Genomic DNA, 26467 nt, shown 5'->3' on the forward strand with positions numbered 1-26467 from the left:
TGATGTCTCCAAATAAGAAATGAGATGTAATGCATCCTGCAGTCCATGCATGCCTCCTCTTGCAAATCGCGCATCATTCCTCTCTGGAAACCTTTAAGTCCTAAAATCCGTGAAAAGAGAATAAAACCATTATCATGGACCTGAGGGATTTTTACCTGTTGGCCGCTTTGATTGCCTGTTTAAAGCTGGATTCTGCTATAGCTCAAGAACTTATTTACACTATTAGAGAGGAGCTGCCTGAAAACGTGCCCATAGGGAACATACCAAAGGACCTGAACATTTCACATATCAATGCTGCCACAGGGACCAGTGCCAGCCTTGTCTACAGACTGGTGTCTAAAGCAGGGGATGCACCTCTGGTCAAAGTGTCCAGTAACACAGGGGAAATCTTTACAACATCTAACAGAATAGACAGAGAAAAACTATGTGCTGGAGCTTCCTATGCAGAAGAAAATGAATGTTTCTTTGAACTTGAAGTAGTGATTCTCCCCAATGACTTTTTTAGGCTGATCAAAATAAAAATCATTGTAAAGGATACTAATGACAATGCGCCTATGTTTCCATCCCCTGTCATCAATATCTCCATCCCAGAAAACACTCTGATCAACAGTCGCTTTCCAATCCCATCAGCAACAGATCCTGACACAGGTTTCAATGGTGTGCAGCACTATGAGTTGTTAAATGGGCAGAGTGTCTTTGGACTGGATATTGTAGAAACTCCAGAAGGGGAGAAATGGCCTCAACTGATTGTGCAGCAGAACTTGGACAGAGAGCAAAAGGACACCTACGTGATGAAAATCAAAGTAGAGGATGGAGGTACCCCCCAGAAATCCAGCACAGCTATCCTGCAAGTCACAGTAAGTGATGTCAATGATAACAGGCCAGTCTTTAAAGAGAGTCAAGTAGAGGTCCATATACCAGAGAATGCCCCTGTAGGCACCTCTGTAATTCAGCTTCATGCTACAGATGCTGATATAGGAAGCAATGCAGAAATCAGATATATTTTTGGTGCCCAAGTCGCCCCTGCAACCAAAAGATTTTTTGCTTTAAACAACACCACAGGGCTGATTACAGTTCAGAGGTCCTTAGATCGAGAAGAGACTGCTATTCACAAAGTGACAGTGCTGGCTAGTGATGGTAGCTCTACACCAGCTCGGGCAACTGTCACCATCAATGTCACTGATGTAAATGATAACCCTCCTAACATAGACCTCAGGTACATAATAAGTCCCATCAATGGCACAGTGTACTTATCTGAGAAAGATCCCATCAATACAAAGATTGCCCTAATTACGGTTTCAGATAAGGACACTGATGTGAATGGCAAAGTGATCTGTTTCATTGAGAGAGAAGTCCCCTTCCACCTGAAAGCAGTTTACGACAACCAGTATCTGTTAGAGACCTCTTCCTTGTTGGACTATGAGGGCACCAAAGAATTTAGCTTTAAAATTGTGGCTTCTGATTCTGGCAAGCCCAGTTTGAACCAGACTGCCCTGGTAAGAGTTAAACTGGAGGATGAAAATGACAACCCTCCGATTTTCAGCCAGCCTGTAATTGAGCTGTCAGTTTCTGAAAACAACCGGCGTGGTCTATACTTAACAACTATTAGTGCCACAGATGAAGACAGTGGGAAAAATGCAGACATTGTTTATCAGCTTGGTCCTAATGCCTCCTTTTTCGATCTGGATCGAAAGACAGGAGTGTTGACAGCCTCCAGAGTTTTTGACAGAGAAGAGCAAGAACGTTTCATTTTCACTGTTACGGCCCGAGATAATGGCACCCCTCCTTTGCAGAGTCAAGCGGCTGTAATTGTTACTGTGTTGGACGAAAATGACAACAGTCCCAAATTTACTCATAATCATTTCCAGTTTTTCGTATCAGAGAACTTACCAAAGTATAGCACAGTGGGGGTGATCACAGTGACTGATGCAGATGCCGGGGAAAATAAAGCAGTGACCCTTTCCATCCTGAATGACAATGAAAACTTTGTGCTGGATCCGTACTCTGGAGTTATAAAGTCCAACGTTTCTTTTGATAGAGAACAGCAGAGCTCTTACACCTTTGATGTTAAGGCAGTGGATGGAGGGCAACCTCCTCGCTCTTCGACAGCAAAAGTAACAATAAACGTGATGGATGTTAATGATAACAGTCCTGTTGTCATCTACCCACCTTCTAATACTTCTTTTAAGTTAGTGCCACTCTCAGCAATTCCAGGATCGGTGGTAGCTGAAGTCTTTGCTGTGGATATAGACACTGGCATGAATGCTGAGCTGAAGTACACGATTGTAAGCGGCAATAACAAGGGTTTGTTTCGGATTGATCCAGTGACAGGAAATATCACTCTGGAAGAAAAGCCAACTCCTAATGACGTGGGGCTGCATCGCTTAGTTGTCAACATAAGTGATTTGGGTTATCCCAAATCCCTGCATACTCTTGTTCTTGTATTTTTATATGTAAATGATACTGCTGGAAATGCCTCTTATATTTATGACTTGATACGCAGGACTATGGAAACACCTTTGGATCGGAACATAGGGGACAGTAGTCAACCCTACCAAAATGAGGACTATCTCACAATCATGATTGCAATTGTGGCTGGTGCCATGGTTGTCATAGTGGTGATATTTGTCACGGTTCTTGTTCGCTGTCGACATGCGTCCAGATTCAAAGCTGCCCAGAGGAGCAAGCAAGGTGCTGAGTGGATGTCTCCCAATCAGGAAAACAAGCAAAACAAGAAAAAGAAAAGGAAGAAAAGGAAATCTCCAAAGAGCTCTCTTTTGAACTTTGTGACCATTGAGGAGTCCAAACCTGATGATGCAGTTCATGAACCTATCAACGGGACAATAAGCCTTCCAGCAGAGCTGGAGGAGCAAACTATAGGAAGATTTGATTGGGGCACAGCACCACCATCAACCTTTAAGCCTAACAGTCCTGATCTTGCCAAGCATTACAAATCTGCCTCTCCGCAGTCTGCTTTTCATCTCAAACCTGACACTCCAGTTTCAGTGAAAAAGCACCATGTGATTCAGGAACTCCCGTTGGACAACACCTTTGTTGGTGGTTGTGACACCCTTTCCAAACGCTCTTCCACTAGTTCAGATCACTTCAGTGCCTCAGAGTGCAGTTCCCAAGGAGGCTTCAAGACAAAGGGCCCCTTACACACCAGACAGGTAAACGAGCACTTTTACTGGTCTATAAGTACTGCATACAAGTGCCCGATCAACCAGTATTAAAAGTGCCACTGTGTTGTGGGTTGTTTTATTTTTTGTTTCATTCTAATTTAATTTAGTTAACCTTATGGGGGGAACAAAAAAAAAACTCTAAACCAAACGCCAAAAACAAGAACAAACAAACAAAAACCTTGACCTCTTTATCATTTACCTGGGGCTTAACCATGTGTTTGAAAAATGCCTCTGATAGTTTGGGTTTTGAAGAATTTTAATTGTTAGAGGACTGTTATGCCTCTGTGCCTGTGCACATACATGTGCATAAGCAAAACTGAAAAAAACCCTTTTTTTTTTTTTCTCCCCAGTATTTAACTGTCCAATTGTAAAACTTACTGAAGAACTGTTTCCGTGTGTGATCAATTTCAGTCAGAAATTTGTCTGTTTCAAGGTTGAAGGGATATGTACATTGTTTCAAATTTCAAAGCGAGTTGGCTTGAATTTCTTTTGTTGTTCAAGCTGATTTGGAACCTTGCTAAGTTAGTGTTGCTAAAAGGGTTAATGTTTTTTTCCCTAACAAAGACAGCCAAATTTCCGAACTACTTGATTAGTGAAGCACGCGGTTTATTAATAGGCTATAACTAAGCCATACGTAAGTCTTCCTCATGTTTGAGTTCAACCTGATGTTGTTGCAATAGATGGAAGTTGGCATCACATGGACAGTTTGCTGCATATTTTAAAAAATGGCCAAAGCATACTTTTGAAAGGAATGCGTTCTCTGAATACATCTGAATTATGCAGGAAAAAGAAAAAAAAGTCAGCTCATTGTAAATATTTCTCATCTTAGTAATGCATAAGTGATCTGACATATCTCATTTTAAACTGTGAAACACGCCATATGAAGAGGGATTAGGAAGCTGAGAGACTGATATTTCAACCAAATTCAGCATTAGGTGTTTTGTTGGTTTGTTTTTTTTTTCTTCTTCTTTTTTTTTTTTTTTTTTCTTTCTTTCCTTAGGTCTAATAACTCCTTGCTAATAAAGATTTAAACGCGGTGCTGTCTTAATTTATTTTACGGGCGCCCGTCTTGCGGGCTCCGCGGGAGCGCGCGCGCGCGCGGCCCGTAGGTGGCGCCAAGGCACCGCGCGGCGCGCGCTGGCCCCGCGCCAGCCCTGCGGAGGCGGCGGGGCCGTGAGGGAGCGCCGGGCCCGCGCGCCGGGCAGCGCCCGCCGGGCCCCTCGGCTCTTGCCCCTTGCGAGTGCTGGGGGGGGGTTGTCTGGATTTATCCGGGATATGGATCCTAGGGAGCCAAGCGAGACGCATTTAGGCTTGCTTCTGCAAAAAGATTTTGGCGATAGGCAAGTTTAGGACAAAGTCGTCCCCTTGCTGTTGCGTTAGCCTTACCTGAGATGAATGTGCCGTTCCCAGAAGTGTGTCCTGACTTTGCGTGTCTGTAAGGTGTCACACTGACAAAGTGCTAAGAATAGAACAAGCACTTTGGAGGCAGTTCTGCTAAAGTGACTGCTCAGACAAAACTCCTTCTTATGAGAGACACTGAAAACCCTACAGAAGAATCTCACAAACACCTAATCTCTCTAAGGGACTTTAAAGAAGGGTCTACTCCCTAAGCCATCTCACAGCACCGTGCACACATTGTCAGCGTAAGTTAAAAAAAAAAAAAACTATTAAAAAAACCCCCAAAAATATAGAAGAGTTCTGCAAAGTCTGTGCTTACTTGTCTGAAGTTTTCTCCTCAGTTTTAATTGCAAAACGTTATCCCTCCAAACCACACATTCCTTTTCTGGTCTGAGATTATTTTAATTTAGGCGTAAATTAGCTTAACAGACTCTATCAGAAAACTCAGACTTAACTCCCTATAGTATCTGGAGGCATTTGTGTCACCCAGAATTTTTTACCTGACAGAATGTGTAAACTCTGCATGGCAAAATTGAACATGAGGGGAAAAAAACCTCTCACATCCATACAAAAACAACTTAGCAGTATTTCCAGTGTTACTGCTATTCATTACATTGAATACCTCGGTCTCCATTTAATAATATCTGTAATTATAACTATATATGGATCTGATTCAAATTTCACTGAGGTCTTAGTGTATCCTTTTTGAAGTCAGTAGATACTCGTGATTTGGATTGCTCCCTGAAAAAACTGTACTATTATATGTAAATGAAACTACAATTCTTTCTTAGGAAGACAGTTACCTAATCTGAGTTTGTATATTTTTATTCTGTGGGGAATGATATAGTGTCTTTTTGGGTTTTTTTTCTCACAATGATGAGTGTTACAGGATGTAGTCTTCTTAGACTTCCTTGTCAGTTTTGGCTGGAGTACTATAACCATCAATGGTAGTAATCATTAGCAATCTTCCTGTTCATCTGTCTGTAATTCCTAAAATTACATTTTAGCTTATATTTTAGCTTATATTCATTTGTACAGGAGTGAAATACACCATCATAGATCTTTTAAAAAAATTTGTGATAGAGTTGGTCTTTAAGCAAAGATCTTACTGAACAGTAGTGTGTGCTAATACCACAGCATCTGAAAAAAATTTTTACAAATTCCTTTAGGAAGAGCTACTTAGTTCTGTGCCATTATACTGTTTTCTGCAGGTTTAACATAACTAATTTCTCTGCATCTAATGTTGAGTTAGGTTATTTATGTATATCCACTAACTTGCTGGGTTTTGTAAAGAACATGGGAATTGTTGTGGATGATGTTAAAATAGGGGAAAATGAAATATAGGATGAATATATGTCTAAGAAATACTAGCATCCTTCACCTTTACTTACAATTTTTTTTAGTTCAAGGTAAACATACACACACAGTGTGTCTTGCAGATACATTTATATTAGCAAAGAGCTGAGACCTAAGTCAGCACTTGGACTTCATTCAAGCAGAATCTCAGTGCTTTTGATGGGCACGTTGCCCTAGAAATCTGTTAGAACTGGGTTTTAAATCAAAGAGCATTTAGAATTTTAAATATATTTTTCATTAAAAAAATTCTTAAATTTTTGGGGGTTTGGGGGGAGTTTTGGGGTGGGTTTTTTTTTGTTTGGTTTTTTTTTTTTTCTTTTGGTGGGCAATTTCTGTGCAATCATCAATAAATTTAGTGGAAATTCTGTGGTTAAGTTTTTACATGTGACTTTGAATTGTACAGACTGATGTTTCATAAGTACCCAGTATGAAAACCAAAGCCTCCTTCAAGTGCCTATCTTGCAGTAAACCTGGTGGATGCTCTGAAAAGAGCATTTTTGAATACTTGAACTTGGGATTGTTCTAAATGCTAATTCACATAATTAGGAGTATGGAAAGGATGTTGCACACCACCAGCTTATATAGATAACTAAGCTTCCAAAATCAGTGTTATGACTCATAAAGAATACTGAAATCTATGCAGGCTTCTCAATCAGTGTTCTTTTCAGTATTTGATTGAACTTTAAAATGCGCTTCAAATTAGTAAGTCATTACACCAAACAGCTACATAGAAATACAGCAGAAGACGACATGTTGTATTTTTCTATGTGAAAGACCTCTTTTGAAAAGCAAATAAACAGACAAAAACTCCTACTCAATGTCATTAGATTAACAATAGATTAAATAATAAAAGAAATTAAGGGAAATTTACTGTGGTTATCCCAATTTTAAATCATAACAACTTCATTTAATCAGATTTAAAGCACAGCAGTAACAAATAACACAGGTTTAAAAACATGTATCAGTATAGGTTGTGGGCAAAACCTTTAGTCTTCATTCCTAATCAAAATGCATTTAGGCATGTGCTTAACTTTCATTTAATGTAGTAAAACTGAAGCAGATCCTTCCAAGTGACTTGAAATGTTGTCTTCAAGAAAAAGTTTTAAGCACACTATAAGCACTTTTCTGAATCAAAATGATAATTTAAAAATGTTGGAAATGTGCACAGTTGTAGAAGATTCAGAAAAGTTGAATATAGGTTAACACCATCCTTGTATTTCTGTGCTCTAGTGGCAGAAATTAAGGATTTGGGGCTCGAATGACACATTAACTACATTCCATACTAAAGTATATTTTTAATCTTATGCTCAAAAACATAAGATCTGTAGAGATTGCTTTATTCCTTTTTTTAGCCAATGGACTTCTTGCCTGATCAAGGAACTAGTAGCCAGGCTCCTGCTGATCAATGCACATCGATTAAGCTTTATGTGGCAAATCTAATTGATGTTATCTTACTCTGGAGCGTTTAAATTTGTAAGTTTGGAGTTTATGGAAGAGAAAAGAAAAGCTGAAAACATTAATGGCTCTTAATTTGATATGCTGAGAGTGACAATTTCAAGGTGCATAAGTTGATGGAAATCTGCATTGGAACAGCAGTACAGAGCTTACGTCACCTGCAAATATTAAAATTCTGTAACCATAGCATTCCACAATTCTGTGTGCAGTATTATTTTTAGTGGCCTTGTTTCATCACTTAGTATAAATAAAAAATACATTCATTCTTTTGTATGCTTAGTTTGGTTTATGTGTTAACATGAATATTAGTCTTGGGTGAGGACTAGTCATCTGGAAATCTGTCTGCATGTAAAATTCAATTGTTTTCTAGTTCTGTATGTTTGTATATCTATACTAAAATATTAGAAGTGGTGATAATGTACAGTGTATTTTTCTAATCTTGTATAATTGAAAAATAGGTTAACAGATTTCACTGAACTGTCTAAAGAAATTCATCTTTGAGCTGAGACCAAGCATGGAAATTTTAGCTGGAAAGAAGAATTTTTCAGAAAGTTATGAGCATGTGAAAACTGTGAGTTATAATGGATATCTGAACATAACCCTAAGATATAATACCATTTTCAATAGTGATGGTAGACATACTAAACTAGAGTAGGGAACATTTTGTGTATACAGGTCAGACAGTAAAAGCTTAGTAATCTTCATTTTTCTTTAAATGTTTCCTGTGCATGAGATTTTTATCAGAATCACTGGAGTCTCATCTGTCCCAAATATCCAAAGCCAAAGTTTCACATATGTTAAGAAATTTGTGCCACATACGTGAGCGAGAACTGGATCTTGAGTTTTATGCTATTGCAATTTTGTGATAATATTCTTTTGTATATAGGAACATGGGAGAATCTTTTTAGTTTCCATTTCGGAATTTCACTTCCAAAGAATCTTTTCTTCTAGCACAGCAAAACCATATCAGCCACACGTTATTGACAGCAATTTTATTGTAGCTAGAGGCTTACAGTAAGCTGTTTATTGCTGTTCCCTAACGCAGTTGACAGCAATTGGGGAATTAATTTTCTTGCCCCTGATGTGCTTTCTTGGGTATAAACAACAGATGTTAAAGATATGAAAACTGTGACCCATTTACATTCAGCAACTCTTTACATGAACAGTCTACCTGTCTGAAGTGCAGGTTTCAAGACCTGACTAATTTTTCTCCATCAATTCTAGGATTCTTATTTTTGCAATAGTATTCTTACTCTACCATTTAATTGCATTGAACATATAGGATTTAACTGACAAAATGGACACATAGTGTTCTGAAAGACCTAACAGGAATTACAGGTGCTACCTAATATTCTGGTACCACTTCTTTCACAGAACATCACGGTGGTCTATACTCATAAGTTTCCTCAGTTGCTAATCAAGTACAGCCATGTTGCATACATTCTGTAATGTCCATGTCTTTGGTGAAAAAAAAGAACATACATAGAATCATGTATTATTTTTTCCTTCTTTTATTTCTTTGGCTTTCCATCCTGTGGCACAATGTATGTAACATTATTTATCCCCATACACTGATGTGGGCCCTTAATCAGTTCATTTTTGGTTTACATGAGTTAGCATTCCTTTGAGTGGAACGATTTACCAGACTGTAGATAAGAGATGAATGGATGCTATCATATTTTACTGAAGTGTAGGGAGTGTGGGGAGGAGAACATATTTTGTTAATTTCTATCTTTTAGAAAGACATTTGCTACATAAGGGGCTTTAACATCTTGCCTGAGATTTTAAGTGCTAGTCTAGACACAAAATGCATGTGTACTGTTCCCTTACAATTAAAACACCATACAAAAAAATTCCTCCTAAAGGAGTTGTAATAATTTTCTTGCAATGGATTATTTTCTAGTGAGCTATAAACTCTTTCTTGAAGCAGAAATAGCTATTTCTTGCAGAAAACACATTAAATTGATATTGCTACTTTTTCCACTGGTTGTGAAATTATGAAAATTTGAAATTTTAAAAAAATTGTTTTGAACAGCAGTATTGTTGTAGCCATACAAACCCATGTATATATTATTCCTGAAACCACTGGGTTTCAGAAAAACATAAAGGCTGCTACAATTTTGGTACAAAATTCATGTTAATCTTTCTAAAAGTATCTGGACATTCAAATCTTGGAATGATTTGGCCTTCATTTCCCATTTGATTTTTGGGTTTTGTGAATACTCTGAATTATATGTGATAATACAGAGAAAGGTAGTTAAAAATTAGGTTTGTAATCATACTGAGGTGTTTACATTGTACCAATCTCAAGAGGTACCCATTTTTTCCTTCTTTTTTTTTTTTTTTTTGCAGCAAGTGAGGTGGAGGGTGGTTGTCCTGCACAAATATTAGAATTTTTACTTGAAAGTTGGTTTGGAAAATGTGCGCTTCCAATTACAAGAGGACTAAAAACAGCCTTTTTCTAGAGTGACAGTTCGTAATTTGAAGTTGAATCCAAGCTGGGATAAATCTGCTGGTTTATTCCATCTGCAGCTCTTTTTAATGTTGACTTCTTTATAAAAACAATAGGATGATATCAGATAATATTTCCAAAATTATGTAAAATTAATCAGAAGTGAAGTGAATTAAAAATCTTTTTATTTTGAGCTGAATCTGATAAAATGGGAAAGATCAGCAGTTAGATTTTTCTTTTTTCCTTTGCTTCCCACCCCAGGTTTGCAGAAAGGCAGAGTTTTAAAATAACCACCTCTTCCTAGTCAGAAAATGAAATCAGATATTCTCACTAGATGATAGCTGAAAGAGAATCACTACTGATATTGATTTATAAAACACTTTGTAGCCTGAAACTGATATTCATTCATTTGCCCTTATTCCTTCCAGAGAAATTGTCAGATGCTTCATTTGTAGTTCTGAAGGATGTTCTTATCACCTCCTAGGCTTTCATGTGTTACTAGTAAGAAAAATCTCTTACTGGTTTTCTTTATCATTAAAAAGTGTTAAATATCTGCCTGTACAATATTTTTCATCAAATGAACTAATTTAGCCTATCTCTTGTAAGGTCATAGAGCCTTTAAAACACTTAAAAAATCAAGAGGAAGACCATGCTTAAGTTATGAATGGTATTTTGCTATTCTTCCAGCCCCTTGCTGATTGGTAGCCAGCAGTAGTGTCTCTTAAATGGCTAAACCTGCTAGATGTAAATATCTGTCTCCTTCATAACACATAAGGTTAAGGAAACAATTGTCTTTCTGATGTAAAGGTTCTGTAGGATGCATATGTTTCTACGTATGACCTATGTAGCTGCTCTGCTGAACTTCATGGTGAAATGCTTTGACCACTGAGGTCTATCTTCTCTTACCAAATATTTTTTGGAAGAAACTTTTCACAAAAGCTTGATTTTACAGGAAGGGATGATGGAGCTCCAGAGAAAGGTGAAGACTAATGAATTTTAAGAGAACACCTCCTTCCTATGTTGACAGGATGCACAGCCTGAAAGAGAATGATATTTAACTCCTGTTTTTAGTAGCTTTCCATTCAGTGAGATAGGTTTTGGGAATATGGTTGTTATTCCAGTCTCTCTTCTTGGAGCATGTGATGAATATATCATGATTGCTTCAGATGCCCAGCTTCTGATGGTGGATCTAACCTTATTTCTGTAAGTGATGTTCACAGATTGGTGCAGTTTTCACCAGTAAACTTAGCTCGTAGTGCCTCCACACACAGTGCATTTTGCTTCTGTTGAGACTATGGTGGGATTAATTTTATCTGACTTCTAATTCTGTAACAAATCGAATCTGCTTCAGTGGGTTTGTGATTTACCCCATCCTGAAGAAAATGTGGTGCCTTAAGCTGAGTGGCAAAGCTGAGCAGCACAGATTGGTAAGATGCATCCCATGTCCAGTAAAGAGTATAATTTGGTGCAATTCATATTCTTTACTTCCTGATGAAGAGCATTATCTAGTCCATTTTTCTCACTGGGGTCAAGAGAAGGGTTTTAAGGTTATGTATTTCTTTAAGTGAAGGTATTATTTGAACAGTGCAGGTCAGCTCAAAAATGTATGGGCACAATTGCCATTGGGAAAGTCTTCTTTAGATTATGACTCAAATTCAAAGGCTTCCAAATTAGCAGAAAGAATCTTACTGTCTTTCTATTAAATCGTTATCTGGCCATCAGCTATCTATTTTAGTAAGACAGTGCCGTGAAACATCAGGGGTTTTTTTTTGGTTTTTTTTGGTGCTGTTCTGAGTATTTCTGGTTTTTCTCATCACTGCATGTTCCTTGGTACCTTGTTCTGTGAACCTTAGTACAGGCCATTCACATTATAGTGTAAAAATGTTTCTTTTACCTCTCTGGTAAAAGGTATGTGTCTATAGCAGTATGAATTTTCAGTCAGTTGTCAGACTGTCTCACTTTCACCATTGCAAAAATACAGGTCAAAATATCAGTGACATGCTAGGTTGCCGCTAAGAGAATTTGAAATTGCCTTCAGTTTGTGACAACAGTACTCTGATGGTGTTGAAGTCTGCAGCATCCAGAGCAGCAGGAGGTAGGCTGCAGCTGTATACCTCTTGCGTGCCCTATTCATCTCCCGTACTTTTAACTACTGCCAGATAAATAAGAAACAAACCAAACCAACAAAATCCCCAACTAAACAAAAACAACCAACCGACCAAACATCCTCCTGCTCCCTGCAAATTCAATCTTCATCTGCTAAGGACAGTAAACGTTGCCTGTTGAAATTTAATCTCTCTACTGAACAGGAGATGGACTTTGCTATTTGAGATTTCATCAGTTTCATTGCAGAAAGCTGTTACGTCTGTCAAACATTTCAGTTTGAAATGAACACATGACTTTGTATGCTACAAGAGCACCAGATTGTCAATCAACAGAAGTACAAAAGATCATCACAAGATAGGTGATCTGCTGCTGTGACTGGCATTTTATTTTTATTTTGCAACATATTTTTTCTTTCTCAAACTTAAAAATGGCAGTACTTTTCTATAGTGGGGTGACAGATGAGAAACATGGATATGAAGGGAGGTCACTCCCGTCCTGTTAGTCTTGGCTCCTAATGCCCATTCTATTGAGAGCACTGGTACAGTTCAGGTGGGCAATGGAGCAGTAGGTGACTATCTGTATGAATTTTATGACTGTCCATCCTGTGTGAATGTGATGAAAAGATGAATGAGACTTAAATACATTTAATTTTGTTATTCTTTGTTTTTGCTGTAGTTTTAATGCATTGCAACAAACCTCATGCAGCCCAAAGTATTTAACCAGTAGGGCAGGACCACTTCTGGGTGGGCTGTGTAGTCTTTCAAACTGCCTCTAGGCAAAGTGGGCTCCCAAACCTTCAGCAAGTAATTTGAATCTTGTTAAATTCTTGGGGTTTTGATCTGCTTCCCTCAGTACAAATCAGAACTTTTGTTTCTTAATGTGATTTTTCAAATTTTGAACTAAGAAATGGGCAAAAGCATAGATGCTTTTTGAGGGGTTTGAGAAACTGATGCACTTCTATGGTTGTGTGATGTGTGTATTGATAGCATCCGCACTGAACATCCCTGGATTTTCTGAGTAATACTCAGCTTTGCTGAATCTAGGCTTTGGCCCTATTCTGGGCTTTAGCAGTTGATTAAGAAATATTCTAATCCATCACAGAGTACCAAGAAACTAATGGCTTGTGAAGTATTTTAGTCTTCAAGCTTCCACTATAAATTATATGAAAAATAGTGTCATTTGGCTGATGCTTGAATACATCTCTTTCTTTTATGAGATACTGTCTCTGTCCTTTCATGTTTGTCTTTTTATTCTCTTTTATTCTCTGAGAACACTTACTTTTGTAAAACATATTTATGCACATATTAGAAATCTGAGTTTCCCCCTCAAATACATAGTATCACAGTGGAGAAGTGGCACATTTTATGTACAATCTGTTCTAGTACATTCAAATCATAACCACACATTGCTTGTGTGTTTTTAGACTTTTAAAAGACTTTTAATGAACCGTGCTCTTTAAGATTCAAGGATTTGAAACATTTGGAAGTATATCTGTATGGCAGCATAATATGGGAAGCCATTCTATATGTTTTGTAGTTAAAACAAGTAGACAAAATAATTATTTCATATATGTTTTTATTTGCTCACTTTTAAAAATTTTCTTTTTATAAAGCTATTCATATTTTTATATATGGCATAATGCATTCTCAATTTGTAATAGGTGTGCTATGTCACAGACTTATGATAGAAAGTTCTGAAGGAAAACAAGAGCAAAAAAATATTAATCACAAAGCAGAAGAGCAGAGATTGCCACTCAGTAACTGGATAGTGCTTCTTGAATTTAGCAATTTGAAAGGGAGATTGGGGGGAGAGATGAAAACATTCATATATCTTTACATTTCAAAATGGTTTAAAGATGACTGAACTTGTAGGAAAACTTATTCTTTAATAAGAAAGCTGGCAGTGCTGCTGTGATATACAGATTGTCAGTGATCCTTGAGTCTACTTCTTCAAAGCAGTGTTCTGAGCACTTTTCAGCAGAGCAGTTCCATTCAGTGACTGCTGAAGCTTTATAGATGGTGCTGATTACCTCCAGACAAAGTACTTCTCATTGTCAACTATGATATTTATGTGTCAAAAGTATGTCACAGAAGTAATTCTAAATTTTAGAACTTTCATTCTTTGGATCAGTGGTGACCACATTAAAAAACGCTCTGCATTCACGGTCTCACATTTGGTATTATTTAACATTTTCATGTCCTAGTGCTAAATAGCAGCCTTAGTTGTATTCAGTATTGTGGCAATTCATTTCAGCAACCCTCTAGCTACTGAAAAGTGTTACATCTTACATCCTGCTGTCCTCAGTAAAGATAGTTGGGGGTCAGGATAGCGCTGTGTGCTCCTGCTTGCTACTGCTCATGACTTTTGGCATCTGATAGGGATGCTGTGATAGCACCTTCAATTAAAAGCCATAGGCAACAAGCATAACAAAGAGAATCCTTAAGACTGCTTAACATTATGCCATTGCTTTGACTTGAATAAAACCAGCATGAGAATAAATTGCCTGTGTTAGCTTAATTGTGATCTTCACCTAAGCACTACCCATGAGACCTTAGACCCAGCAGAAAACGCTAGTGGGAGTATCAGGGGCTTTTTCTGAGATTGCTTAAATTTATCATATTTCTGTTACAAAACACTGACATGATTTTATTCCAGCTTTAAAGCCTTAAGCTTTTCCTGCCTGTTTTGGGTTTTCATTACTTTTATGTCTATACAGTCACACAGATAATGAAAAACAAAAAAAAGCCTGCATATCTCTGCATGTAAAACTGCTCTGTAACTATATAGCACCTCATTAGTTTTTTTCAGTATCCGAGATAAGTTAGCATTCTGTCATGAAATCTGAACTGCCACCACATCTCGCTGAAACTTATAAGCCATGCCATAGTCACATCTCGCTGAAGTTTATAAGCCATGCCATAGTAACTTTCAAAAAGCGCATTAACTCTTGCAACAGAAGATTCAGTCTTGTAAACACAAAGAAATCATATGGCTCTATCTATCTGTGAAGCCAATTTGTATGACATTTTCTTCTGTAAATTTTGCTGCTCTTAGAAATCTTTTGAAACAGAAAGGGAGAAATTTCAGTTTTGTCTCTTTTTGCACAATGCAATTGACTGAGGTAGTCCTAACCTCATTTACATTTGGACTGTGCTGGCTGTACAATCATTACTTTTTGAACATGTTGTGCCTTTTTCTCATTTTTTAAAGTTTCTATCTTCACTGAAAAAGAAGTGTTTTATATCAAGATTGCTGTTGTGAGGTGTCTGCCTAAGTGTAAAATCCTTGTGAAGACAGAGAGAGGTATTTTGTACCCTACTGTAGCTGGTCACGGTCAGCCTGGAACAATTCACTTGGGGTTGATCTCTACTGTCTATGTACGGATGAATCTACAATACCTTATCATTAGCAGGATTTTTCACCTACTTCAGTGTGAAATTGTGCTGTACTATCTTGCAGTGAGGTGCCTTTAAGGATATGATTTACATGTGTACTTACTCTAGGTCCTTTAACACTTCTCAAGTGATGCCAAGTGAGTGTGTCCTACTGTCTAGAAAAACCATACAATTTGGTCTGTGGTTTAATTAAAGTCCTTGGACTTTTCACATATAATACTGATGATATTAACAGAGGTACCCCTAAGTGTTCCTGCCAGGCTTGCATCACCATCTGGTGTAATTCCAATGCATTTTCATACATCATCAATTTCAGTGTTACTGTTCTGCAAACTGTGCTAGATTGCCAATGATTGCAGCTGCATACAATGGCTGTAACTCAGTCACCCCCTAAGGTGGAGTAATATGAATCACCAAAATCAAAAATTAATTCAGCACAGGCTATTACTTTGTGATGGTAATGGTATAGATGTGCCTGTATTCCATTTTTACTAAAGTAAAACACAGTATTTTATAGGAAGCCTGATCAGAATAAAACATTCCATCCATGGTTTACTCCATGTTGGCAATAAATGTTCCTAGTAGACTAGGAACAAATTTCAGCTTCTTTGCAAGTGAGGGAAGCAGTCCTGGCCATGAGTTGCCTTCTTGGAGTAGTTTTGTTCTGTAGCTTAAGTCTGCCTGCTCCTAAGAATGCTCTTCTCAGTGTATGTCTTCCAGCTTTTGAAAGTTTCTACTGAAACTATCCATAGGTTTGGGGTTTATAGTTCTTTAAAATGTTCCTTTATATTGTCTCATTGCTTTTTTTTTGAGCTGATCTCAATGAATTTTTTGATATTTTCTACTTCTGAACTTTCTAGGTAATTTGCCTGCCTCATATACTGCACAGGTGTTCCACCTATCCTCTCATTTTCAATACACTTTTATTAGCATTATTTGCCCCCATCAACCTACCTACAAGACCACATATTTGATACAGTCAGTAGTTACTCAGTGAGAGACATTTTCCATTCACATGTGATACCTGCTGGCTGCTGCTTCCAATTATGCCATATGCTGGAAAGCTGAGCTGTTGAAGTATTGGAGTGAATGTTATAATCAAACTAGTTAAGAAGTAGCAGTGTGTTTCATAAAGGGTTCTGGACAATGTCTGATTTCTGCCATAAGCAAAATACTGACAAGTCCTGCTTTGTTTTGCTGCTTTTTCAGGTGGCAGAGAGCTAGACATACATTCATTATATTGTAAAATCATAACCTTCGAGATCTTGCTGAATCTGCCCTACAGCTATTTATCACATGATTGCAGGGAATGAAAATAACATTCTTCCTTCTACTAGGAATATGTTGCTAACCTTGGGGCAAGATAGTGCATAATTTTATGTGTGCCTAGTCTTGCTGTTATATATAGACTGTTTTGAGATGAATCAGTGTTATCATTTCCCAGAATTTAGCACTAGTGCTTTAGCAGAGCCAAGGAGATTTCATATACTTAGGCTCTTGGCTACAATAGTGACCAGGGATCTCAAGTTTGAGTCACATTTATATTAATGCCATTTTATAGTCATGGACAAAGGCCAAAAAGATGCTAATATCATTTGCTCCTAAGTTATTTTATTTTTTTTAGGTTAAGGCTGCATGTAACTCTACTTACTCCAAGTAAAGGCTATCTGAACCCAATTCTTATTTCATATTCATTAATTTTGTACTTGGGAAATTGCAACCGTTTCCCTGATGATTTTGCTTGTTATCAAGAGCTGAATCTGTCTCCTCCTGTTTGTGTGATAATCTTTCTTCCTCCCACAAACAGGCTGAAGGAGATGCAAAGATCTCTATCACTTTTTTCTGTCCTGTGGCACCCATCCTTCTCTTGCAGCTTCTTGAGTAATAGCTGGGTTTAAACAAGAAGCAGTAATTCACTTTAAATAGCAAGAATTATGGAAGCTGAAGCTCAGTCTCTTCTCATAATTGCCAGATGAGCCTCCGAGCTGCCAAGGTGCAGCTTTTATAAATATAGCTCTACTATACCTGTGTAACAAATATGCAGTTCTGAATTCTTGAGTTGCTCTGTTTGCAGGGTGGTATGCCAGGAGTAGTTTTAAGCACATTGAAATAATCTCTGATACTACATAGACATTGTCACAGCCCATTTTTGAGCTACTTATGCATATAGACAACATTTTTTGGTATTGTCTAAAGATAAACCTTCCTGGAAGAAAATTTCCAAGCAAATTGAGTTTCAGGTTTTAGTGTCTGTATACTTTAATATCTTTAGAACAGCAGGACAACATGAAATTAACAAAAAAGACTGAGGCAGATACTGATGAAAACAGTTGAATGTGCAAATCAGACCACATCCACTGTTTTAAAAAAATACTTTTGAGTGTTGTTATGATAGTCTATGCCCTTAATGGGAACTTGTACAGATACAAAATACATGCTATTTTCTAATCACAGGGAAAAAATTAATCACATTTCTAGTCCACGGGTCTGTGATATTTTTAAGTAGTTTAACACAATAGTAAAATGCCTTGTACTTAATCCAAACCCACTGCAGCTTCAGAATATGCTGTTCCAACTTGCTGTGTGAATTTTCTTCAAGGAATTCCTAGTTGATTAAAGCATGATAAAAACTAACATCAGGAAGGGAGAAGTTTTTTTTATTGTCTTCTGTATTGAGTTAGCTTTCCCAAAATATAGGTATAAAAGCAGCAGTCCACTTTTTCAGACTCAGCTGAGGCAAACATAACAATTTTAAATTATGTAGAACATAGGCAAAGTACCCATTTATTTTATTGAGAATTTTGCCTGATTAAGATAAGGTTTCCCCCTTATCTCTGAGTTTCTTGGACAAACTGTGTTGACTCTGATCCAGTAATGTAGAGCAAGCTTCTTAATCTGGCACATTTAAAAAAAGCTCAGCTGGGAGAGGAATGCAGTATTTTGTCTTTGCATTTCAATTGAGTTAAAACTTCTTTTAAGCTCAGGCTGTAAGAATCATCTTCAAGCAATATAACATCATACACAAACTCAGGTGATAGATGCTTGGAATGAACACAAGTGTATGATGGGGCACATCTTTCCTGTTAATAAAAACAAAAATAAGTAAGTGCAGCATTCAGACTCCCTTATTCAGTTCTGTCAAGCAATACTTGTTTTGACTTCAGCACTCCTACTGTAGGGAGTCATGGACCTTTCTTTTTACACAGACAGGGCATTATCCTAATCTGCATGCTGGGAAAAAGTCCAGTTGAGAGTAGCTGAAATTCTAAAGGAAGTTTCACTTTTGACCACATCCCTATTTTGAAATAAGATTGCTAATGTAGGAAGGCTTGCTACCTCTAGACTTGTGGAGAGGGTCTTAAATCTCTTTCTCAAAACTTTTTTCCTTGCATTTTGATTTCTTTTCTCTGTGAAAATTTCTCATATTTCTGTCAGTGTAATTGTGAAAAGAGTTGCACTTTTTATTTCTCAAAAATGATTATTTTTTTCCAATTGTACTGAGACTTCAAGCTCTGCCAAAAATCTGAATAGAAATCACCAGTTGTTCTGTAATTCTTTAAGCAATTACCATTAAATGCACACAGTGTTGTTCAAAATGCTGTAAATACATAAAACTTCAGCAAGAAAAATCTAGCACAAATCATAAACAAGTAACTGATGCAAGTACTAACATATACATAATTTTCATTTTGAAACATAGGAATTATGAAACATAAATACATTGTCAGTAAACCCATGAGCTATCATTTTATCACATGTTGAATGAGGGGAGGATGCCTGTACTCTGAATGCTTGTAAGCTAATTTATCTCACAGGAATACCCACAATACTCGTTTTAATATACAGAAGTACTTGCTAAGAAGCTTAACAAAATAATATGGTGGGTTTAGACTAAAATCATACCAGAAGGTCCATCCTTCAGTTCTCTGAATCATAAGAAGAAACAGATTGTTTCAAACGGCAGATGAGAAATAATGTAATCTAACCAATCTGCACTTTGGCAGAGTCAGCATAGGATGGCTGAGGTTTTTCTGCTTATTCTGAGCTTACGTATTTATTTGACAGAATACAGAAGAACTGATCATTTTAATTAAATATATGTTTTCCCAAAAATAAAAATTTTTGGGAGGTTCAGACAGGTCTTTATTGGTGTTTAGATACATAGTGCTCCTCAGGGTCAGCCAACAGGGTGAACTAGTTGATGGCACCAGCCCACACTTGGGAACAGCAATATTTAAGGCACCACTGGAAAAAAGCAGGTACTTGCTTCCTTCACAGTTTTTATTGCTTTCCCTAAAGCCTTCTGTCCATGACTCTTCTTCAAGTTCGAAGTCCATGGAATTTTTTCTTCTGGGCCTTGGAAACTGTCGCTTTTTAGAAATCTATTGATTAAAGTTTTGCGCCCCCCTGATTTTTTTTTGCTGATTCTACAGGTTTAGCTTTTCTGCTTCTTTAGGGCACTTTGGCTTTGCTTCCTACTTTCTTCCTATCTAACCAAGTGTAGCAAAAGTATTCTTACTTTTCTCTCTTACCCTGACTGCGGGCCTACTTTTTTTTTTCACCTTTGCATTATTTCCAAGGAGAATGAACAAATACTCCCATGCAGTAACCATTATCTGTTAGGATGTAAATCATATATCTGTTGCATGTTACTGGCTCATGCTTTTTTGTCATCAGTCAGTATTAAATATGTAGACTTTATTAGCATATTTGGGTTTGGAATTTTAAAATAGAAAAATTTCCCGTTCCTTTAACCAATGCATTTAATTCTGTATCAATGACAGCTCTTTCAAACAGAACAGGCAAAAATACTTACATTACATATATTGTGCATAGCTCCTGAAAAAAAATTTAAAATTCTTTATAGTGGTAGTATAGTAGTATATATATAGTAATGGTACATAGAAGTGTGTATATATATGTAATTGTTTATATAATTTTAAGTGGTTTAGAATACAGAAATATCAATATTACTCTTTCAGTAAAGAGTAAACTGAGGTATAGTGAAATAAAATCTTATAGGTGTTACATTTTCAAGGCAAATAGTAGAACATGGATTAAAAACTATGTACATCCTATGCAGAAGTGCTTATATAGAAGAATAAAATTGAATTAGATATAAAGTGTCAATGTCTTCATGGAGAAACACATAGCAGTTTTAGAAATCTAGGATGCCAGTACCACATCAGCAGCTATTTGCATAGTATTGTCAGGGACAACTGTTCTGTAGACAATTCAGTGAATCAGAGCTGTTTGATTAATCAAATCAAGTCTCTGTTGAAGCAATTTAGAGAGGTTATGTCTGCTGGCAATCTGATTTGAAATCAAATGTTTATGGATTAATGAACACAAATCAATTGCTTCTAAGCCGCTTTTCAAGCAAAATCTTAAGTCTTTAGAAATGTAGCTAAGTAGGGAATGATTAGCCTGGTCTGACAGCACAAGTGAGAATTTATCCCCTCAAAATGCACTCTTTACAATTAAAGAAAATCCAAGCAATTAAAAGCAGCCTAAACAAAGCAAAGAACAAAATTTGCAAGTCATGTTTGCTATTTTATTAACATATGGTAATGTAAGCAGTCTGTAATCATAGTTACATTGCATTCTAATTGAACAATAAACTTAACAGAACTATTTAATATCAGCTGAGGATCTGACCCACAATCTGTGTTTTAAAAAGCAGTCCGGGCCTCATCTCCAGATGACCCTTGCACTTTAATGTATATAAAAAAAAAAAAAAGAAATGGTGTTCTTTCTTAGCAGTTCTTGTTCATTATATTATCTTTAAAAAATGTGAACAATGTGCATATTATAAAAAGAAGTATGTAATCCATTTGAGCATAAAAGAAAGTTCTTCTGCTTTTATAGGAATTGACTCAGAAATAATTCACGCACAATTTTCTATTCCCTTGGTTTCTCTCTTCTCCTAGAAGGCTCTGCTTTGGTTAGATACTAAATTAGTTATATCTAAATGCCATCTTTGTTTCTGCCCCCACTGAGCTTAACAGTTAATTTTCCTAGCTAGAATAAAGAAATCCTTGCGTTCATATTTTATCCCATCCCCATGGTGCAGTAGACCAATAAGAAGCATCTAGTTTTTACAGAGTTAAGAGAATAGAAGCACTTTTCTGAAGAAAATTGGCTGGCTTTCACACACCACAGAAAAAAAAATCATCAATTAAAAATGGAAACAGCTGGAAATTAACATCTTCCTCTTGTTGAAGGTGAATATTAAACTGCTTCAAATTATACTTTCCCTTTCTTTGTTTGAAGATATTCATTATTATTTTACAATTACACTTTTACATCCTAAGGTAATAGTGCTTACCTGCTTGGTTTTTATTTTTTAAAAACTGGAGTATGTAACATTTTATTTAAAACTAGCTGTACTGGCTTTGTGCACATCAAAACTGAATCCTAACTTCATTGAGGATAAAATTTTTATCAGAACAGTTTAGGGTTAGCAAAAGATTTGCATTAAAATCTCTGTAAAGTTTGCATTTTATATGAAGTGCTTTTGAAAAGCCTCAGTTTTGGCTCATAAACTCATAAAGGTCACAGAACTAAATTCTAAAGATATTGTCTTGTATTTCACTTGAAATGTGATTTAATCTGGAGGTTAGAATATTTTAAATGGGAACAATAGCGATGACAGTCATTAATCTGAAAAAAACCCAACACAACACAAAAACAAAACCATCAAGGCTTCAGCCACTATCTTAAAACTCTAAGAGGTAGATGCTGTTTTGTGCAAGGAGAAACTCCATGAACTGGCCTCTGATGAAGTTTCATACTCTGTCACCGTCTTAAAGTCATGACTCTTTTAGTGTATAATAATATCTTTTAGCTGCTTACTTTAGTGCTAATTATGTAATTAAATTTTGGTCAATTAGTTCCATGAATTTAGGTTGATTGGCTGGTGTCGATTTTCTAGTTATTTTGGTTGCATTAGTTTCGTTGGGCCTAAATAATTCAAACAAGGAAACTATGAGGCCAGTCGTGTTGTCCTGTGACTATGCATGTGCATGTATAGATATGAGAACAGGTGTATACATGTGCTTGTGTGTACAGGATTACATCTACTTATTGAAATACTGAGGATTCTGCTTCAGAGAGAAGGCATGATGGTGGCCAAAGGTACGTTATTCAGGTTGTCTAATGAATATGCACAGATACCTATTTAATAGCTAAAGAGTCATCAGAAGGAAATTCAAAGTAATTTTCAACAGTTTTTATGAAGACAAACATAATTTCTCTTGTGAATAACCCAAAAGTACTTCACACTGTCCAGCTGAGAAGTACTTTAAACCAAGTCCTCATACAGTACTGGACAATCTCTGTTTATGAAAACAGCTGAAGATCTAATTTCATGACATTTGAAGATTTATTTTACAGAATAAAAACAGAAGCCAAATGTTACAATGAACCATCTGAAAATCCAGTGCAATTGGAGTCCAAATCAATGTGAAGTTTCTCCCATAGAGACCTATGGCATATATACATCAAAGGTGAATATATTCTGTACAAATGCCTTTAAACAAAAGTATGGTATAAGGCAGATGAGATGAACACTTGTAACCTTTGTAACTCACAGGTTCCTCCTTAGCAAGCAGTTCCCTGGCTGAATCCCAGTTGTTTACAGTCTAAATGAGACTAAAACACATAGGGACATCACTAAGGCATCAGCAATATGGTTGGAGAGAATTTCTAACTGGAAGAGATCATGAGCCACCACCACATGGGTATTTCTGATTCCGTTTGTGTTAGATGAATTTTACTATTTGTTTCTGGATGTGAAAGTCCTCAGCACTGCAACTATGTCAGCCTTTGGCCGTGTGGGATGTGGGCAGATATTTGCAAGATTTCAGTTGGGGAAACACCACGCTGATACTGAGAGTGAGCTGTCAGGTGCAATTTCCATGTATAGGTGTGTAGAACTGTTGCACTGTGCTAGAAGATAAACTTGCCACCAGTTTGTCTTGTACTTTTGGTTGTGGCATGGTTGGATTCTGCCTGTGCTGTGGGAAGGCCTGTCCTGAGCATCTCTGCAGGCAAAGTCCACGTGTCAGTGTCCTTTGGACTAATGTAGGCAGAAGTGCAGACTGGTGTGATGGGTTTTGCACTCCATAGTATCTGCTACTACTAGTATGACCTTTGAAGATAAGCGAGGGTCAGAATTAGACACCTAAATCTTCTGTTTCACTTAATTCACTTGTCACTCTGTCAGATATTGAATGTGTATCATTGCTCAGCATGCATTAAGATTTCTTAAACTAAATTTGTTGAGACTTCTAAGTGTTTTACCATAAGAGTATCCTGCTCTTTTCAAAAGTATTGCAAGGAGACAAAGCTAGTATCACTGTAGATGACTTCTGATGGTATTGTAAGTGTTGAAACTCAACAGAAAAGTTTCAACTATTTTTAAAACTAACGGTGCAAAATTATTTTACTTCTTCTTTTGGTGTGTTGTTTGGGTTAGGCTTCAGTAGTCTTCTCAAGCTTAAATGTGGTCCCTTCTGCAGAAAACTTCCCACACCTTATGCTCTGTGTACATCAAAACAATCAAAACTAGCTCAGTGATCTGGAGGCAGGATACACTGTGGATGAGTAAGAGTGATTTATGCAACAGTATGCTGAGATACATAAGTGATGGGTGGCAAGCATGTAGATCATGTAATCACAGTCCTGGTTACTGTTACTATAGAAAGGGTATGATCTTGATGAATTTCTGAAGGATGAAATAGTACTGTCAGTACAATGCTTCCAAAAGACAAGTCAGATCTGAGAAATGCTACAACACTAAATATCTCCGTTACCTAAGAAGAGCTTTATTTTAAATTTCCCTCTATCTTGTCATTGATTGTGAAGCTTTGGCTGTTTGTTTTTATTTTGTTTTTATTTATTTGTTTATTTATTTCCTCTTTTTTTTCAGAATTATAATATCTAAATATTTATTCATATTTTTTCTTAATTAAAAATTTTGGTTGTATATGTCACTAAAGACCTTAGTGCAACTAATGAGCAAACAAGCTTTTGTTTAAGGGCTTCACTAGATAATCAATCACAAATCCTGACTGGGAGCTTGTAGCTGTTACTTTTTCATGTCAGTAGAATTAAACCAAGGTTTACAGCTTTAAATTAATCAAGCTGATGAAAGGCTGGGGGTTTTTAATTTTTTTGTTTTCCTAAAACGTAGATAAATTTTACTTCTGTCGATATGAGAAAAATATAATAGGGATATATATTATCAGAGACAGAAATCCTGCAGCTGTGTGCATGTGCATATGAGAGAGAGAAGATCCAGACAGATAGATTACTTTGCAGCGTAAAAATGTTGAATTAAAAAGAACAACGCTGGTGTTTACAGAGAACCTTGTATTTAAGGAGAGCAGCCCTGGAAAGGAATGCTCCCAGTAATCTCTCTTTAACTGTCTCAAGTGGAAGAAAGCCAAGTTGTTCAGTTGCACAATGGGCTGCAATCATGTGGGAGAGTTCCCAGTTGAGAGTTGAAAACTGAAAACCTGACATGCATAAGTGAATGAAACTACCCTATGTGATGTGTTGATTTAAGATTTTTCTCTCCCTCCTTAAAAATACAGCCTTTGTCTGGGTGCTGAAGAGGCAACATTGTGAGACACAAAATTAGTTAAAAATTGACATTTTGGAAATCGGTGATAATTTGTCCTGACGTTGTGGCCACTGGTTGTGTTTGTGACAAGCAGGCTTGATCCAAGAGGGCACTGTGAGAGCCAAATTTAATAGACGACCATTGTAATTTTCTGCCTTGCAGACAGCAGAGACTTTCTAATGTTCTTTCACCACAACAACCAGGGATTACTAAATAACAAGTCTGCAGGATTGGGGGAGGATTGAAAGGATTAATGGAGTGTGACAAAATTGCACCTGAGGGGGAAAATCTGTAGCAGTTTTTGTATCCTGATGTGGTACATCAGGCAAATTGGCAATTGCTACTGATCTTTACACATGCATGTCTTCAAATAAAGTGGGTGAAAGTCAAGCAGATGCAACTCTGAGGCTAAGGCTGTCATAAACATTCATGTCATCAACTGTATAAATCACTTAATACTATCATTTTAAGTATTTTGATGATCAACTATATTAAGCATCAGTGGATTGTAGGCACTGTACTAAATCATTTTTTTACTCTACTATAACCTCTTATCCTGCTAAACTAAATCCTAAGAAAGATTAAAAATGTAGATGTAGGGTTAGTCCAACGCTTCTCTTCAAAGATAATTAAAGAATACAGTTTCTGTTTAGGAATACTGTTTTCAGCTTTAGAACTTAAAAAAAAACCAAAAACCAAAAACAAAACAAAAAAAAAAAACCCAAACCCAAAAAAAACCCCAAAAAACAATCAAAAAAAAAATCCCAAACATATAAAAATTGTTCTGCAATCTACATTCATGAGCTGATCTGATGTTAACTAACTCCCACTATCCCTCTGATAAATACTATTTCCAAACAACAATAGCACTCCTAGCCCTGAGTTCTTATGGGTTGTTAATGTTTTTTAATAAAATGTCTAGCACTATGAAACACAAGCAGTTTGAAACATAGCAGCTTGTTAACAGATACTTGATTTCTTTTCACACTGATTTAAACCAAAAGTCCCACCACTGGCAGCAGTAGATTTTGCATTAAATAGAAACAAGGAGAAGCAAAAAGAGAATTATTCATCTTTATTTCTAAAACTATATTTTATTTGAAAAGAAACTTAATATAAAATAAACTTTTTTATTACCTCTCTAAGAAAAATATAAACTGGGGGGCATTTTTTTGGCTTCATGGAAATTTTAGCTTGATGTTGTGTTCATTGTAGCTGACTTAACCTTTAAATCATGGTACTTTTCTTTTCCTCCCTGTTTGGTATAAACAGTCATTAGGGAAAAGAGCAACTGTTGCAAATGGTTAAACTTTATGTAGGTCTACACAAGAAAATGTTAATTAAAGCAGAGAAATCACATACACACAGTTGAAATCTGAGGTCATCTCTCACTGATTGTGAATTGTTTAAGGAAATGTTTCTTCAGCAGCATTGACTGAAGGTCATGTTGTTATTTAGACTTTTGACTAGTGGAACAGCAAACGATTCATTAATT

At 36.6% G+C, this 26467-nt stretch overlaps 1 protein-coding gene across 11 annotated transcripts in view; it reads left to right on the forward strand.

Annotated features, from left to right (window-relative positions):
* PCDH9 (protocadherin 9) overlaps positions 1-26467 on the forward strand; it is a 670991-nt gene that overhangs the window by 1920 nt on the left and 642604 nt on the right. For 9 of the 11 annotated variants that reach the window (XR_012058685.1, XM_030286755.4, XM_072937242.1 and 6 more), the window contains one exon: positions 1-3170. Coding sequence is in view for 8 of the 11 variants with exons in the window: in XM_030286755.4 (XP_030142615.1) it covers positions 135-3170 (3036 nt within the window). In the remaining 3 variants the exon portion in view is untranslated. The other 2 variants (XR_012058678.1, XR_012058679.1) reach the window with 1 other exon arrangement.

This window comes from Taeniopygia guttata, chromosome 1, assembly GCF_048771995.1.
Source record: "Taeniopygia guttata chromosome 1, bTaeGut7.mat, whole genome shotgun sequence".
In the NCBI taxonomy this organism is placed as follows: domain Eukaryota; kingdom Metazoa; phylum Chordata; class Aves; order Passeriformes; family Estrildidae; genus Taeniopygia; species Taeniopygia guttata.